General features: G+C 40.0%; 1 protein-coding gene across 1 annotated transcript in view; it reads left to right on the forward strand.

Annotated features, from left to right (window-relative positions):
* ACSL3 (acyl-CoA synthetase long chain family member 3) overlaps positions 1-15,689 on the forward strand; it is a 45,144-nt gene that overhangs the window by 12,471 nt on the left and 16,984 nt on the right. The window contains exons 2-3 of the mRNA XM_080932931.1: positions 11,748-12,165; positions 14,992-15,169. Coding sequence (XP_080789057.1) covers positions 11,788-12,165; positions 14,992-15,169 — 556 coding nt within the window. The 5' untranslated portion in view covers positions 11,748-11,787. The remainder of the gene's footprint in view (positions 1-11,747; positions 12,166-14,991; positions 15,170-15,689) is intronic.

The following is a 15,689-nucleotide window of genomic DNA, read 5'->3' on the forward strand; positions in this document are numbered from 1 at the left end:
CCAGGCTGTCTTCAAACTTAAAATCTCAAAGTCTGTCTACCTGTGCCACCATGCCTGGTTTAAGTTGTATGTTTGTTTTGAACAAGGTTCCACTTTGTAGCTCTGGCATGTAGATATTCTTCCGCTTCAGCCCCCTCCCCAAACCCCTGGCCCCCATCTCTCCATCTCTCCCTTCCTCCTTCCTCTTTTCCTTCCCTTCCTTTCCCTTCCCTCCTTATCTCTCCTCCCTCCCTCCCTCCCTTCCTCCCTCCCTCCCTCCTTCCCTCCCTCCCTTTCTTATGACAAAGTCTCTCTTTGTCCTGGAACTTGGTATATAGAGCAGGCTGGCCTGGAGCTCACAGATTCACTTGCCTCTCTACCTCTTAAATGCTAGGATCATCACAGGCCATGTTTCAAATTGCATGCTTAGAACAAATATATTTTAAGTTAGGATTCTCCAGGTTCTGTTTAATTTGTTTTAAAAAAAAGTCATACACTGGCTCAATGGTTGTGATTTTTAGTATATAAAAATTGTTCCCGTCTGAATATGTTCACAGTTTCTTAAGAATTTCCTTGATTTTAACAGTATATGTTCTGTATGAAAAGTAGAAAACATGAAAGAACATAAAGTTGAAGATTTAAAAATCAGTACTAATTTTGCATCCAAAATATGGCCACTGCTGATATTTTTTGTTTGCTAACAAGTGAAATTATGTTGTGTATATTCAACATTCAGCCCACTTTTCTTTGTTAATTATGTCACATGCAATTACAGTGTTAACAGATGCTTGAAATATTTGTAGTGGCTATATAATCTAATGAATGTATGTGTCACAGTGTTTGATATTTCCCAGTTCTGTGTATTCGCTTATTTCCTTTTGCATGCTTGTTACAAATGACTTATTAAAGCTTCCTAGTAGTGAAACATTGGACAAAGGCTATGAAAAAGTTGAGTGCTATAAATAAAAATTGTAAACTTGTTTTCCAAGTGGTGCTTCATTCTTGTGCCCTCATCACGAGGGTGGCGTAGTTCACCAGTGCTTGCATTATGTACTCAGGCTAGGAGACATTTTCATTTCAGTGTTCTTTTGAGACAGGGTCTCTATTATATAACACTGGTTGCCCTGGAACTTGTTATGTAGACAGACTAGTCTTGAACTCTTAGAGATACACCTGTTATCCTTAATGTTTTTGTGTATATAAAAAACCAAAATGACTCTCCAAAGAACTTACTTAGCCTCTTGAGTATTTTGGTTAAACCAGACTCAGTGATGTTCTGACTTAACAATCGACATACTTATGCATTACCTATATTCTACTGAAAGATTTGAAGAACAGGGCTAGTTAGATAGCAGTATAACCCCTCAATAATTTGTTAGCTGAGTAAGTTGATAGAAAGTCCAGCGAACCAGACTATATATACCCTTGCTTTTTTTTGGGTGCAGGGGGTGGTGGTCCAGCCTATTTTTAGAAGCAACGGCGTAACATTTCTTATAGTATATTCTGTGATGTTTCTTGTTTTACTCTTTTGGAAATAAATGCATAAAGCAACAAAAATAGCAAAGGCAAACTACAGTTATTGAATACATGCTATGTTATGTTTTCTATGTTGCTTGGGTTAAGTATTTTAGAGATGAGTCATTAGTGTGCTCTTCTTTTTTGAAGTATAGGTGGAAACCAGCAATCCCAGAGCTGTATCTAAAGCATTGGGTTCTTAGAGAAAAGACCCCAAGAAGTTGCTAGAAGACTTCATAAAGAGATGACATCAGAGTTGGAGCTGTGTAAAAGCACAGGGAATAATGAGGGGAGGGTGGTGAAAATAGTGGGATCTGTCAATCCTCAGAGTAGCTTTGACTGTTACATTGTCCACTGTGTGGGATATCTATCAGCAGCCTCTCCCCCAGTACTGGATCCCACAAGGCTGGTGTGTGTATTCCATCACTGAGCAGCATTCCCAGTCCTCCACAAATGCTTGAATATTAGCTAATTCAGGATTTAAAATATATTTCAGCCTAATGGCATGACTGTATTCAGAAGATAATGCTACTTTAAGAGAGAAGGCAGTAACAAAAAACTTCTGCATTCTCTAAAAACAAGTTGGGTCACATTTATTGACAGCACTGAGACTTAAAATCTCACAACAGTGAACAATAAATAGGTTCTGTTATCATCACCATTCAGTAAAAATAAAAACAAACCACCAAAAACCAAGTCCCAGAAACGTTAAATAGCTGCTGGAGAGCAGTCATCCAGTAAGAGGATTCCAACCTAAGCTCCCCTATTTCCAGACTCAAGTTTCTGTCCATCAAACCACAGTAGCCAGGATAGGGGTGCTACACTTTCCTGGGAGATTCTTGCAAGAAGCAAGCAAGTACTAATGCACAGAATTGGTAAAATGAGTAGTAGTACTTACAAAGAAGAAACCACTCAAGGGAAAGGCTATTTCTTTACAAAAATTTCCCTACAGTCTTGTGAAATAATTAAGATATACACAAATATAAAATACTAAAGAATTTGAAAACTAGAAACAAAGTAAAGTTAATTAAAATGAAGATTGCCCCCCCAAAAGCCTTCAAGGAAAAGTATCTACCAGAATTTTATACACAATTTTATGCAAAGCACCAACTCCTCCCATGCTCCAGCGGCTCACTCTAATAACTATTTCTCACCCATAATCTAACACCCTCTCTACTAAGCTTCCCTTAAGTTTGAGGTCAAAACCTCTGTTAATGGTGGTTGGTTGGTGTTGGTGCACGTCTTTCATCCCAGAACTCAGGAAGCTGATCAGGGTGAATCTCAGGGTTCAAAGCCATCCTGGGCTTCACAGACAAACCTTGTCTCAAACCTTTTTCATTAATTTCACATTGGAAATAAACGAGTAGAGAAGATTGCTCTTTGAATGAGAGTGTGAGTAGAAGGATCACCTGTTGCTTTTATAGTAGTGGTTATGTTAAATCCTGGGGCTTACCAGAATGCTGGGAGTAGAAATGGATGGAAGAGACTGAAGAGAGCATTGGTAGGAATCTACAGAAGGCTGCGGTAGAAGAGACAGTACAGCTTAGAGGGACACGGAGGATGTACAGTGGCCATGAGGGATCATGTATAAGGGAGTTGGGAATTTGAGCAGGGAGCATTTAGGTGCAGTGATTAACTAGAGTCAGGTCAGGAAAGGCCTTGAATGATTGGGGAGGTGTGATTCAAGTAGTGGACAGCACAGAGACTCACTGCAACATCTCACATGGGAGTTTTATTGGGAGGGGGGAATTATGCAGAGGCTAACACAGAAGAGTAAGGGCAGGGAGAGGAAGCACTGTCTTTTTTAAAATGGCGATATAGCTCATTGGCATGGGGAGGATTTGAGACTCATGGCAAGGTGGAAATGTGTCTGGCTTGACAGCAGTGATGACCTATCCTGCTGTTGGTAGGTCCTTGAGGGCAGGCCCATGGAAGTCCCTGATTGTTTACAGAAAATATAGGTAGTGATATCAGAGAAGGATGGAATAGAACTAGAGTTGGACTGCATTAAATACTTTTTCTTTTGTACCTGGTAGGTGATACAGAAACATTAAGGCCTTTTACTTGTGTATGTGTGCATACCGGTGCATGCTGTTGCAGTCTTGTGGACAGCTTATGGGTGTTGGTTCTTTATTCCACCTTGCAAGACTCCAAGATAGAACCTGGGTCGATAGGTACTTGGTGGCAAGTACTTTTAGCCATCTCTGGCCTAAGCACTTTTTTTTAAATGCCTATGAGAAGTGCTTAATGACCTCAACGGGCACTGTGCACATGTCTAGCCTATTGAGAGTTCGCTTTTTCTGAAGGGCAGGTTTCTGTTTTTTTGTTTTTGAGTTTTAAAGGTTGAGCAGGTTCCAGCCCAGATGGGCAGGTCTGTCTATTACTATGTGTTCATTATGTCAGTCTGAGCTTTGAAAACGCACTTGCATATCCTACGTACTTTCTGAGAAATGTCTGTATTGTTATTTGTTGTTTTAAGTATGAGTACTAGCTGCACAGATACTTATATTTGCCCTTTAAAAATGATCTTAATTCTAAAATAGCTTCAAATGCCTATGACATGTGGGGCAGCTTCCGTTCTTCTTTTCTTTCCCCCACTTCCCATTCCAGCTCTGTATATATCTGCAGATTTCAATTATCTGCATTGAAGTTTCTTTGTTAATGTTTAGTGATTTTTTTTTGGTAAATTATGAAATGATCCTTTTAACATGCTTATTATTTGTTTTAAATTTTTTTTTACATATTTTGTTTTTATTCAGACTCTATTACCATGATACTGGCTTTGTTACTATAAAGCTAAACTAAACACAAGACTAGAAATTCCACTTGTTCCTGTTGACTTGATCTCTGGCCTGGATTCCTGCTGTTTGAGCAGGAGGATGTTGTTGAGTTTCTTCTAAAGCGAAGCAGGAAGTTTTAGTTAACTGAGAACTAAAATGAACCAGGATGAATGAATCTCAGCATTGCATGTGAAGTGGGTTGAGACAAGCTCTCACAGTGTAACCCAGCTTGGTCTCTCTTGCCACAGCCTGGTGAGCAGCTGCCACCATGCCTGGTTATGTAGTGTCTTTGATTTTTGATTTTCTTTCTTTTTTGCCATTTTTGAATAGTTTCATTCATATATGCAAGTAAGCACTTAATCACTGAGCTACTGTCAACCTAGTCTGAAGTGTAAGTGATTTTACTGTGAACACGTGGAGTCATTCTTACCCATATGGACAAACTACATAGCATTTATATTTTCATGGAGTCACTGTGAGTGTCACCCTGTCATCTTACTGTATCGCATGACTTTCTATATTGCTAGGCTATTGTAGAACTTGTATTCATCATTCACTCAAACTATACATGACAAGAGCACCGATGTCTTAGGCTGTTAACGTTTGTATATTAGTTCATAGACATGGGAAGAAACCCAGTATGCTGGGGTGGAGACCTGGGGGAGGCAGAGCAGAGTAGAAGAGACTGGAGTGCTAGATGGATGTGGATGAGCTTGAAATCCGAGGACAAGGCTACAGTGCCCAACCACAGACCTGGTCATTTCAGTCCTATGAACATTGTAATTTACATAGTGACTCAGCTGCTCCTTTCTTATTGACCCCGCACATGGATATCGTGTGTGTGTGTGTGTGTGTGTGTGTGTGTGTGTGTGAGAGAGAGAAACCCATCCTGGCTTATAACAGAGGATGACCATGAAACCGTAAGTCTAGTTTGAGAATACATGAGTCCTTGTCTCAAAGGCCTCACAGAAAAACAAAAACCTCCAAAAATTTGAGCTGTTACAGCTTTTACCTACAAAACAAGCATTTAAAATCATCTTAAAACCCCCAATTAGCAACTATTACCTTTATTTATACACTCAAAGATGAAATACACACAAACAGCTACCTTCTGTAGGACATGCATACCTTACTTTTTCACATTGTATTTTTGCCAGCACTTTGCTGTTTGAAATGTTTATATTTTGTTTCTGTCCTTTGAATTCCCTCCTTCCTTCCTTCCTTCCTTCCTTCCTTCCTTCCCTCCCTCCCTCCCTTCCTTTGGAATTTGCTTTTCTTCCCTTCCTTCCTCCCCCTCCTTCCCTCTCTCTTTTCCTTTGGAACCTACCTTCCTTCCTTCCTTCCTTCCTTCCTTCCTTCCTTCCTTCCTTCCTTCCTTCCTTCTTTCCTCCCTCCCTTCTTCTCTTCTTCCCTTCCTTCCTCTTCCTCTCTCCCTCTCTCACTTCTTTTGGAATCCATCCATCCTTCCTTCCTTCCTTCCTTCCTTCCTTCCTTCCTTCCTTCCTTCCTTCCTCCCTCCCTCTCTCCCTCCCTCCCTCCCTTCCTTCCTCCCTCCCTCCCTTTCATTTTTCGAGACCGGGTCTCTGAGTAGCCTTGGCTCTCCTGGAACTCACTCTGTAGTCTAGGCTGGCCTTGAGATCTGGCCTCTGCCCCCCCCCCCCCAAGTGCTGGTATTAAAAAGGTGTGTGCTACCACTGCCCAGCTCTTTTTTATTTTCTAGGGAACAAAAAGTTCAAAAGTGAAGTTATTTTTTTGCTTAAAATAACCTTCATCAAAAGGTTAGGCAGTTCATTTTAATGGGTATGGGTTCATGGGATACTGAATGTATTACTTGCCTGGACTTATTTAGAATTATTAAGATACAAGTGGTTAGACACATATAATCTAGAAACTAATGTTCTGGGGGTATGTATGAATGAATGAATATATGTTATATATTTGGCTCAATTGCAGAAAATGATTAGCCTACTTACAAAGGAGTATAAAAGTGTACCTAGTTCTAGTCATTATTGTCTTAATATTTACAACATTTAGTTATTGACTTGTTGACACATAAAAATCACATCAGTTGCTGCCAGTGAGTTGTGAGTGCCTGGCTCCAGTCACTCTGCCTTTATTTGCACTTGAGTTAATAGATGATTACATATGTCATGTTCCCCATTCCCTCACCTTTATCAGTCAAATTCTCACAAAATTACACCTTCCAATGAAGAAGACTTCAAACTGCTTTTGCATATAATATGAAGTGTGGATTGTGGCTTGAAAAGGTAAATTAGAAGAATAGGAATATATTTTCATGGGTGAGTAAGATGAAACAAGATGATTCAGAACTCAGTACTGAGTATAAGGGTTGTGGTGGTGGTGGTGGTGGTGGTGGTGGTGGTGGTGGTGGTGGTGGTGGTGTGTGTGTGTGTGTGTGTGTGTGTGTGTGTGTGTGTGTGTGTGTGTATGTGTAAGCAGCAGGGATAACAGTAGCCCATGGCTCTAAGGACGCTTCTTAAAGGAACACATTTTAGGAGATTGCCCAAGTAGAATTGGTTAAACTTTGTGTTAAATTTTATCTAAATGTAATCTCTGCTTGTGGGATTTCAGTGAGGTCTAGGAAGTAGCTTTCAACACTTGTTTTCACAATGCTGTATTTTAAAATCTATACGAAAGATTACTAGGATGTGAGTATGTATTGTAACTAGACATGGTTACTGGCATTCTAAGAAACCAACGAATATACAGATGTGTATTTCAAATACCTCAGAACAGAATAGTACCAGTTTTCATCAAAGACTAGTTAAGTCTCCTTTTATTTCTTACAAATTATATTTTTGTAAAACCAAGCCAGATTGGTTGCTGAGAGTGGGAACTGAGGGGCACCTTTGGGCATTACCACTCTGGGCTGCCTGTGCTTTGCTGGCTTGAGGCTTGCCTTGGTTGCACAGAATATGCTGCTGCTGCTTTAGGAGCTGTTGCTGGCTCTTACTTGACTTAGTGACTTCTTGTGATTACTATTTCATGTCAGAAGAGACTTCATGGATAGACACACGACTTTACTCTCTTATATGAACCTAAAAGAGTGGCAAAGAAATTGACAGTGATGAAAAACCTAGCTGTCATCAGCTTGTGGGACATCTGCAACAGACCGAAATATGCTGATGACTTAATCTTCCTAATGAGGTCATGATACAAGAAGTCTCCATTTTCTGTAAATGAGAAAAAGAAACATAATTTGGGTGGCATTTGGTAAACTGTTGAGCGTCAAACCTGGAATTTGGCTTTATAGTTTAAATGATTAAGAGTGAGGTTGAACTAGGGTGTGGTGGCACACTCCTTTAATCCCAGCACTGGGGAGGCAGAGGCAGGCAGATCTCAGTGGCCAGCCTGGTCTATAGAGCGAGTTCCAGGATCCAGGATAGCCAAAGCTATGCAGAGAAACTGTGTCTTGAAAAACCAGAAGAGTGAAGTTGAATAGACTTCAGTGTTTTCTAATGGAGAAGTGTGAGAAGTGCTTAAGTGAAGGTAAGAATATCGGAATAGTTGTTCTGTAGGTAAAAATCAAGACCTGTTAGCAGATGCATTGCATCTTGTAGTTAACATAGGGTTTGTCTCATGTTTTTCCTAGCAGGAGTTTTGTGGGGCATCTATTATCTGCTTAGCCAGGCAGTTGAACCTGAAGCTTTAGGATTTTAGCCCCTTCATGACGAGTAAATGGGAGGCAGTATTAAACCAAGTTCTTGTTACCGTTGTTGTAAAAAGAACAAGTCTTGGGGTTGGAGAAGAGAGCTCAGCAGTTAAGACCACTGGCTACACTTCCAGAGATCCTGCCTTCAATTCCTACACCCATATAGTGTGTAACTCCAGTTCCAGGGGATCTGACATCCATAGCAATGCCTTATAAAATAAAGTTAAATTAAAAAAAGGAACAAGTCTTTTAAAGTCTTTTTAATCTGTTATCAAAGTAATATTGTCAGTAATAGTACTCAGTAGTCCTGGGTCATATTGAAATGAAACAGGCCCTTATATGGCCTTAACTGTGTGAAAGTGAGCACTTTCCATAATGCTTTTTGTGCTTTCCCAGAGCCCTATTTATATTTACTGCATTTTACATTTATCATTTTAATTTTGTGCATTAGATAAATGGTGACAGGTGGGTGAAGTGAGGTATAAAACGTTATTTCTCAATTATAGATAAATTTAGTGCTAGAGGTCAGGCTACTGTTATTTTGCCAACTCTAGGAAAAGATTAATTGTAGAGTGGCTAACCTCATCGTTGCCTCAGACTTTTCCTCATTTTTAGTAGTGAAGGTTCTACATCCTGGGAAGTTACACCGTGACCAGCAAATCAGGGTGATTGTCATCCTAATTAATTTTAGCACTTTGTGCTAGGTTGGGGATGGGAGTATGGTTGCCCTGTGATAAATAAGGCATCTACTTTCTTATTTTGGATCTTTCATCAGTTTCTGTGGAATGCAGATGGCTGAGGAAAACAGAGGTAGTGAAGGACCTAGCTTTTTAATTAAATAAAAATAATGTAAAATTAAGTGTAAAAAAGAATGGCTAGATATATTAGTCATTGCTTTGTTGCTGTGAAGGAAGTGACACCCTGATCAAGGCAGCTTAATTTGGACCTTGCTTATAGTTTTAGAGGTTTAGTCTGTTGTCACGGTGGGGAGCATGGCAGAAAGGACAACACTTATGACACTGGGGCAGCAGCTGAGAGCTGTATACATCCTGATCTTAGACCAGGAGAGGAAGAGGAAGACACTGGTCCTGCCTGGTGTGGGCTTTTGAAATCTAAAAGCCACCTCTAGTGACACACTTTCTCTAACAAGGTCACACCCCCTAGTCTAAGTTCTGGTATCTGATGAAGAAGCATTGAAACATACGAGCCTGTGGGGGTATTCTTTCTGAAACTACTGTAGTAGATAATACTATGTTATTAGGGTATGTCTGGTTTTTGCTACTCTGATGTTCTTGGAATACCAAGACCATCTGTTTTCATACTCCCCTTAATCTGTATAGAAGCTTTCAGTCCTCATCTACCACAAAAGTCCATGTTCTGTGGACTGGTCTTTCTAATAAAGATAAATGACAAACTGTCAGACAGCAACAAGACAAACACCAGTCTGGGATGTTGACGAGTCCAGGCTCAGTCTGGCTTCCCACTAGCTTTGGCTCTCTTTCTTACTTTATAAGTTAGGCTGGCTGGCTCCTTCTTACTATAAATGTTTTGAGAACTTCATCTCTCTCTCTCTCTCTCTCTCTCTCTCTCTCTCTCTCTCTCTCTCTCTCTCTCTCTCTGTCTGTCTCTCTCTCTCTCTCTCACTCACACACACACACACACACACAGCCTGCTGACTGCTATTTAGTGCTGTTCACACATGTATTTGTATAGCACTGGTCACTTGGATTGAGTGATCTACCAAGGCCCTCATCCCTGGGGAGGGCTGATTCTGTCCTGCTCAGCAGCCACTGATTGTCTGCAGTCCTTCGTTTAGGGCCTTTTGAGGTTTTCACCATTCACAGTGCTGTGCCAGCTGCTGTTGAGATGGTACAGGTCTTGTTTAATCAGCAGGATTTTTAAGATTTCATGGGTGCAGCTTTCTTGTCATGTACAGAAGGCATCTCACAGATGATGTCCAGGGGGCTCTTAGAGTTTTTCTGAGGTATTTTTTGCATGATGTTCTCTTAGGTCTTAGATATAGGGCTTGTGTTATAGATCAGTTGGGCTGTGTACTGTTCTCTGCTTTTTGACCAGTTGTAATGGTGTCCCTCTGCTGCAGAAAGAAGCTTCTTTGGAGGGTGAGAGCTACACTTACTGTGGGTACAAGAATGTAGTTAGAAATGATCTAATGGTCTAGGAAAGTAGATACGTGTTATAGTCGTAGGTTCTCCTTCAGGGCTCACAACCATTGGAGCCACAGGTACTTGACTAGGTTTACAGCCAGTCATGAATTCATTTCTACTGAATAGACCTTAAGTTCAGCTAGACAGCTGTGGTTGCTCCAGGTTTAAGTGCCACCATTTTACCCATACTCTATCGCTATGCTGGTCTGTGTATAGGCATCACAGCTGGGTAGGACTGCTGGTGACGCTTCTCCCCTTCAGATGGCTATGAGAGCTAGTTGTCAGGGAAGAAGCTTCCAGGTCAGTTCCAACTTGACTCTTCTAAATCTTGGGTCTGAAGTGTGTGGTGTTTTTAGCAATTGTGTCAATGCCTCTAACTTCTGGGAGACTATCAAAGACAGCAGCAGTAACTTATATAATCAGGAGTTACCTCTCCTGACCAACTTGAAGGTCTCCTCTGCCTGGCACTGGGATTGTTGTTCATGGTTCCAGGGGAGAGAGGACATTATCACCTCAGGTGGCAACAAAATGTGTACATATCTTTACACATATGTATACATGTATTTACATATCTATGAATGCATTTCCAACTTAATGTTAATTTCCTATGGCTTTCAAGAATCCTTAATGTGTCATTTATCTATCCTTTTCCCACCTCTCCCATTCTGTGCCCCTCCTTCCACCTCAGGTAAACTACATCCCTCCTAGTTTTCCCCATCTCTCCAATTATAGCATTTGTGTCCTATGGAAGTGTGTCTCTCCATGGTCTCTTTTTACTAATTGGTTTCTGTGGTTACTCCAGGTTATATACTCATATCTAGAGATTCAGAGATAGAATCTGTAAGTAAGAGAGAACATGTGATGTTTGTCTTTCTGAATCTAGGTTTCTCCTCAGTATGTTTTCTAGCTCCAACCATTTACCTGAGAATTTTGTGATTTATTTTTCTTTATGGCTGAATAGACTTTCATTGTGTATATGTATATGTGTATATGTATTATCCATTCACCAGTTAAAATAAGGTTGTTGTCATTTTCTAGTTACAGTGACTAGAGCAGGAGTGAGCTTGCTGAGCAAGTATCTGTGGAGCAGGAGCTTGAGACATTTGGACATGTACCATAGAATGGTATAGCTGGGTCACATGGCAGCTCCTTTAGCCTTTGGAGGATTCTCCACACTGATTTTTTATAATGGCTGCAGCAGTGAAGATCAGGGAATTGGCGAATGCTAAGGACACATGGAGACCATACCTTATTGTCTTGCTTCGTAATTTGATCCATAATAATTGACCAATATGCAGAACCATGGAGGAAAATAAGAATCCAGTGTGTATATTTGCCTTTCAGTCCTTGTACCCGCATAGCGTACAGATGGGGCTCCCTGGGAGTCTGCACTTGTTCACAGTGGCCGAACTAGTGCAGTAACAGAACAAGAAGTGGGCAGATTGTGGCTTTCTCCTGGCTGTCTTTTTCCAGGGTTGATAGATATCATACAAATGCGTTACTTAAATTTAGGCTATTACAGAGGGCCAGTATATTAACTCTGACCCGAAGAAATTCTAGTCGTCTAGATAATATAAAGAGTGTTTTTTTTAATGTGATTTTTTCCAACTGATCTATTTTTTTTCTTCCTTCTAGATTCTTGTTGAAATCTGCTAATTCTATTTTTTGAACACTTATGAATAACCACGTATCTTCAACATCATCTACCATGAAGTTAAAACAAACCATCAACCCCGTACTTTTATATTTCATACATTTTATAATATCACTCTATACTATTTTAACATACATCCCGTTTTATTTTTTGTGTGAGTCAAAACAAGAGAAACCAAACCAAATTAAAGCAAAGCCTGTCAATTCAAAACCAGACTCTGCATACAGGTCTATCAACAGTATAGATGGTTTGGCTTCAGTATTGTATCCTGGCTGCGATACACTTGATAAAGTTTTTATATATGCAAAAAACAAATTTAAGGACAAAAGACTATTGGGAACACGTGAGATTTTGAATGAGGAAGACGAAATACAACCAAATGGAAAAATTTTTAAAAAGGTAAGATGATTACTACCGCTTTGAATCCTTCCATCTTTGCACCCAGGGGTCTCCTGTCTTTGTGCACTTAGCATTGTGGGAAGTGTCATCTGCCGGACCTGGGAACTGTAGTTGTTGATGGAGAAAGTCTGTCTTCAGGGCTTTAGATTGCTTTCTTCCCTCTGTCCTCACTGACTTGACCTAGAAAGGCATGGAGATTGTGCCCTCTATGGGTTTCTTGAACCTGATATCTCCAGGGATAGGGGGAGAGCATCTAGATAATTTGGGGTGAGGAACTCTCGGAGAGTGTTTTGGCACCATGAGACTTGTTTTGATTTTCATGTGACTTATGGGGGTTGTTAATATTTTGATATTTTGGCAATGGCAGTTGTATGCCTACTAATTTTTGTTTTTACCACTGTAGAGAATCCTGCCATTGGCTTGAAAGAGAGACAAGCTATCTTTACAGACAGAAATATTGTGGTTAAGAGCCTGGCCTAAGACCTAGATCTGAAAGTCTGAATTTTGGTTTTGCCTCTTACTCATCTTATGACTTTAGAAAAGCTACTTTATGAGTGTGGAATTAATACTTATGAAGCAAACAGTTTTCATATCTATCAAGTTCTTTTAAAACTGGAATCTTAAGGGTTAGATATCTCTACTTCAGAGATTGGAGCACTGAAGCCAGGGTGAGGTAGCTATTACCTCAGGGCCCTAAATCTACCGAGTGACTAAGCTGAGACTTGAACTTGGGCATTTCAACTCCAAAGGCTCATACTTTGTAGCTAACTGCAGATTGGAAGAGAGGAGAAAAACATTATTTATGTTATTTTCCTATTATTTATTTTGAAGTTAGGTCTCTATAGTTCTGGCTGTCTTGGAGCTCCCTGTGTAGATCACTGTCCTCAAACTCACGTATCTGCCTGCCTCCAATGCTTGTGCTTTTAATTCTATTTCAGATGGATGATGTGATGCCTATTAATATTTTGTGTTAAATTTGCATTTCTGGTTTGTCAATTGGTTCAGGAGGCTATATATAGCTTGACAAAACTATTTTTCTTGTCTAGAATTAGATGCTTTGGGGACTACATTGATCTTTAGGTTTTATAAATAACAGATGAAACATACTGCCTGTTGTCTGTACCTGATGTACTTTGCTGTCAGTTAGCCAAGACCCGTGTTTCCGTTGGGCTATGGGAATGGGCTGAAAGCTAGAGAGTTAGTTAAACAAGCTAGCCCTGCACCCACCCATAAGCTCTTGGTTCTTGTAACAGCCTTTGTGTGGTGGCAGGAGCAGCATCTGTCCTGGCAGGGTATCAGGTGATGTGGCTTAGAGTTTACTTACTCACCAAACAGCCCAGGGAGGTCAGAAGACTGGAATGTTTTTAAGGTCTCATGCAGTCCATGTTGGTAATCAAACTTTTGATCCTTCTGCCTCCATGGGACTGATTGTGGGGTGTATATGACAACAGCAGATAGAAAGACATTTTGGTGACTTATTTTTATTAAAATAGCTACCATATTTGAAGATAACCTTTTTTTTATACAAGAAATATTTCTTTATTTCCCCTTACAACTTTATTTTTTTTTTTTTTAAAAAAAGAGAGATACATGTACAGATTTTTAAGAGCATTTTGGAATAAAACTATATGAATATATTTTTGTCAGTACTGAGTAGGACACCAGAGGGCAGTGTTGATCCTTTCTCCATTTAACTGCTCACAGAACTCTGTGTGTTGTATTTTTAGAAATATACGTGGTCAGATGGTTTTGTTTTCTAGTTTTATGTGTATGAGTGATTCGCCTGCATGTATATCTGTGCACGACTTGTGTGCCAGGGCCTGTGGAGGACAAGGAGTGTTGGATCCTCTGGAACTGGTTGTGAGCTGCCACATGCATGGGTCCTAGGAATTGAATCTTGGTCCTTCAAAAAAGGAATCTCTGGCCATCTCTAGTCCCTGGTCAGGTGACTTTTAAGATGGGTGAGACATAAATGAACACAGCCATGCTTAGAAGCCAGCTATATATGTTTGTAGTTTGCTTTTTGATCAGTTTTTATATGTAACAGAGAATTCCTGATTGTTTCAGTTTAAATCTCTGAAGAAAAATATGCTAACTAGTTTTAAAAGGAGCTTATTATTAATAAGTTAGACTTGAGGTTATCTGTACTAATGAGAAATCCAAATAAAATACTGTAGGCTACTTAGGTATTGGAGGCTTAGACAGAGGGATAGTGAATACTATAACTTAGTGTCCACCTGGTTGTAGAGAGACATTTTACTTTGCTTATCATAATAGGATAATTAATTCAGGTTAAATGGCCATAAGTATTTCTGTGAACTTAGGTAGTAGGATCACTTTCTGTTTATAGATAGATCATATACTATTTCTGAAATCCACAAAGTAAAAATGTTTCTAAATGATTAGCTTAGGGCTATTTGTCTAAGAAACGATTCCGTCAAATGTACTCTGTGTTCTAGGTACCGCATCTTCTGTAACTTCATGTAACTTCAGACTCATGCCATCTTTTGTGGTTTCTTGAAATAGGGCTTCAGTGTATGACTAAGCTGGTCATGAGTGGTATAGATCTTCATGTTTTAGCTCGATTCTAAATACCTTTGAAAACCAAAAGTAAAGCCAACTTCCCCCATGTCATAGTTAAAAGCTTAGCATAGGATTTGGGTTGTCATGAACAATATCACAAAGCTGATTTTTTAGGTATATCTTAACTTGAAACTAACATGTTTTATAGTCATAACTTTTTGGCTATAAAGTTTGAAATTTGCTCTGATTTCTTTTGGTTATATTAAAAAAGATTTGTGTTTTTTATACTTGGTATTATATCAGGTTATTCTGGGGCACTATAATTGGCTTTCCTATGAAGATGTCTTCATTCGAGCCCGTGACTTTGGAAATGGGTTACAAGTGTTGGGCCAGAAACCGAAGACCAACATCGCCATCTTCTGTGAGACCAGGGCTGAGTGGATGATTGCTGCACAGGCCTGTTTTATGTATAACTTCCAGCGTATGTATGGATGACACTTTTCAAATCTTCCTTTTTTTGTTTTGTTTTTTTAAGACAGGGTCTCAACATAGTCCTGGCTGTCTTAGAATTTACTATATATACTGACCTCAAACTTAGATATCCACTTGTCTCTTCCCTACTGAGTGGTGGGATTAGAGGTGTTCACCGCCACGCTTGGCTCCGAAATAATATTTCTTAATAGGTTAACATTCTGACAACTGAGTTTTGCCTTTATCTACTTCTGGAAGAATGTTGGGATTTAGATATTCCGTAGTTTGTTTGTTTCTCCCTCCCTCCCTCCCTCCCTCCCTCCCTCCCTCCCTCCCTCCCTCCCTCCCTCCTTCCCTCCCCCTTCCCTCACTCCCTCCTCTCCTTTCTCCCTCCCTTCCTTCCTCCTCCCCCCTTCCTTCATCTATTTTGGAAAAGGAATCTCTGTGGAGAGACCCAGCAGGTCAGACATCACAGAGCTTTCTGTATTCAGTAAAGCAGGCCTGACATAGGACCATTGCTCTGCTGCCAT

The sequence above is a fragment of the Micromys minutus genome, assembly GCF_963924665.1.
Source record: "Micromys minutus genome assembly, chromosome: 19".
NCBI classification, from domain to species: Eukaryota; Metazoa; Chordata; class Mammalia; order Rodentia; family Muridae; genus Micromys; species Micromys minutus.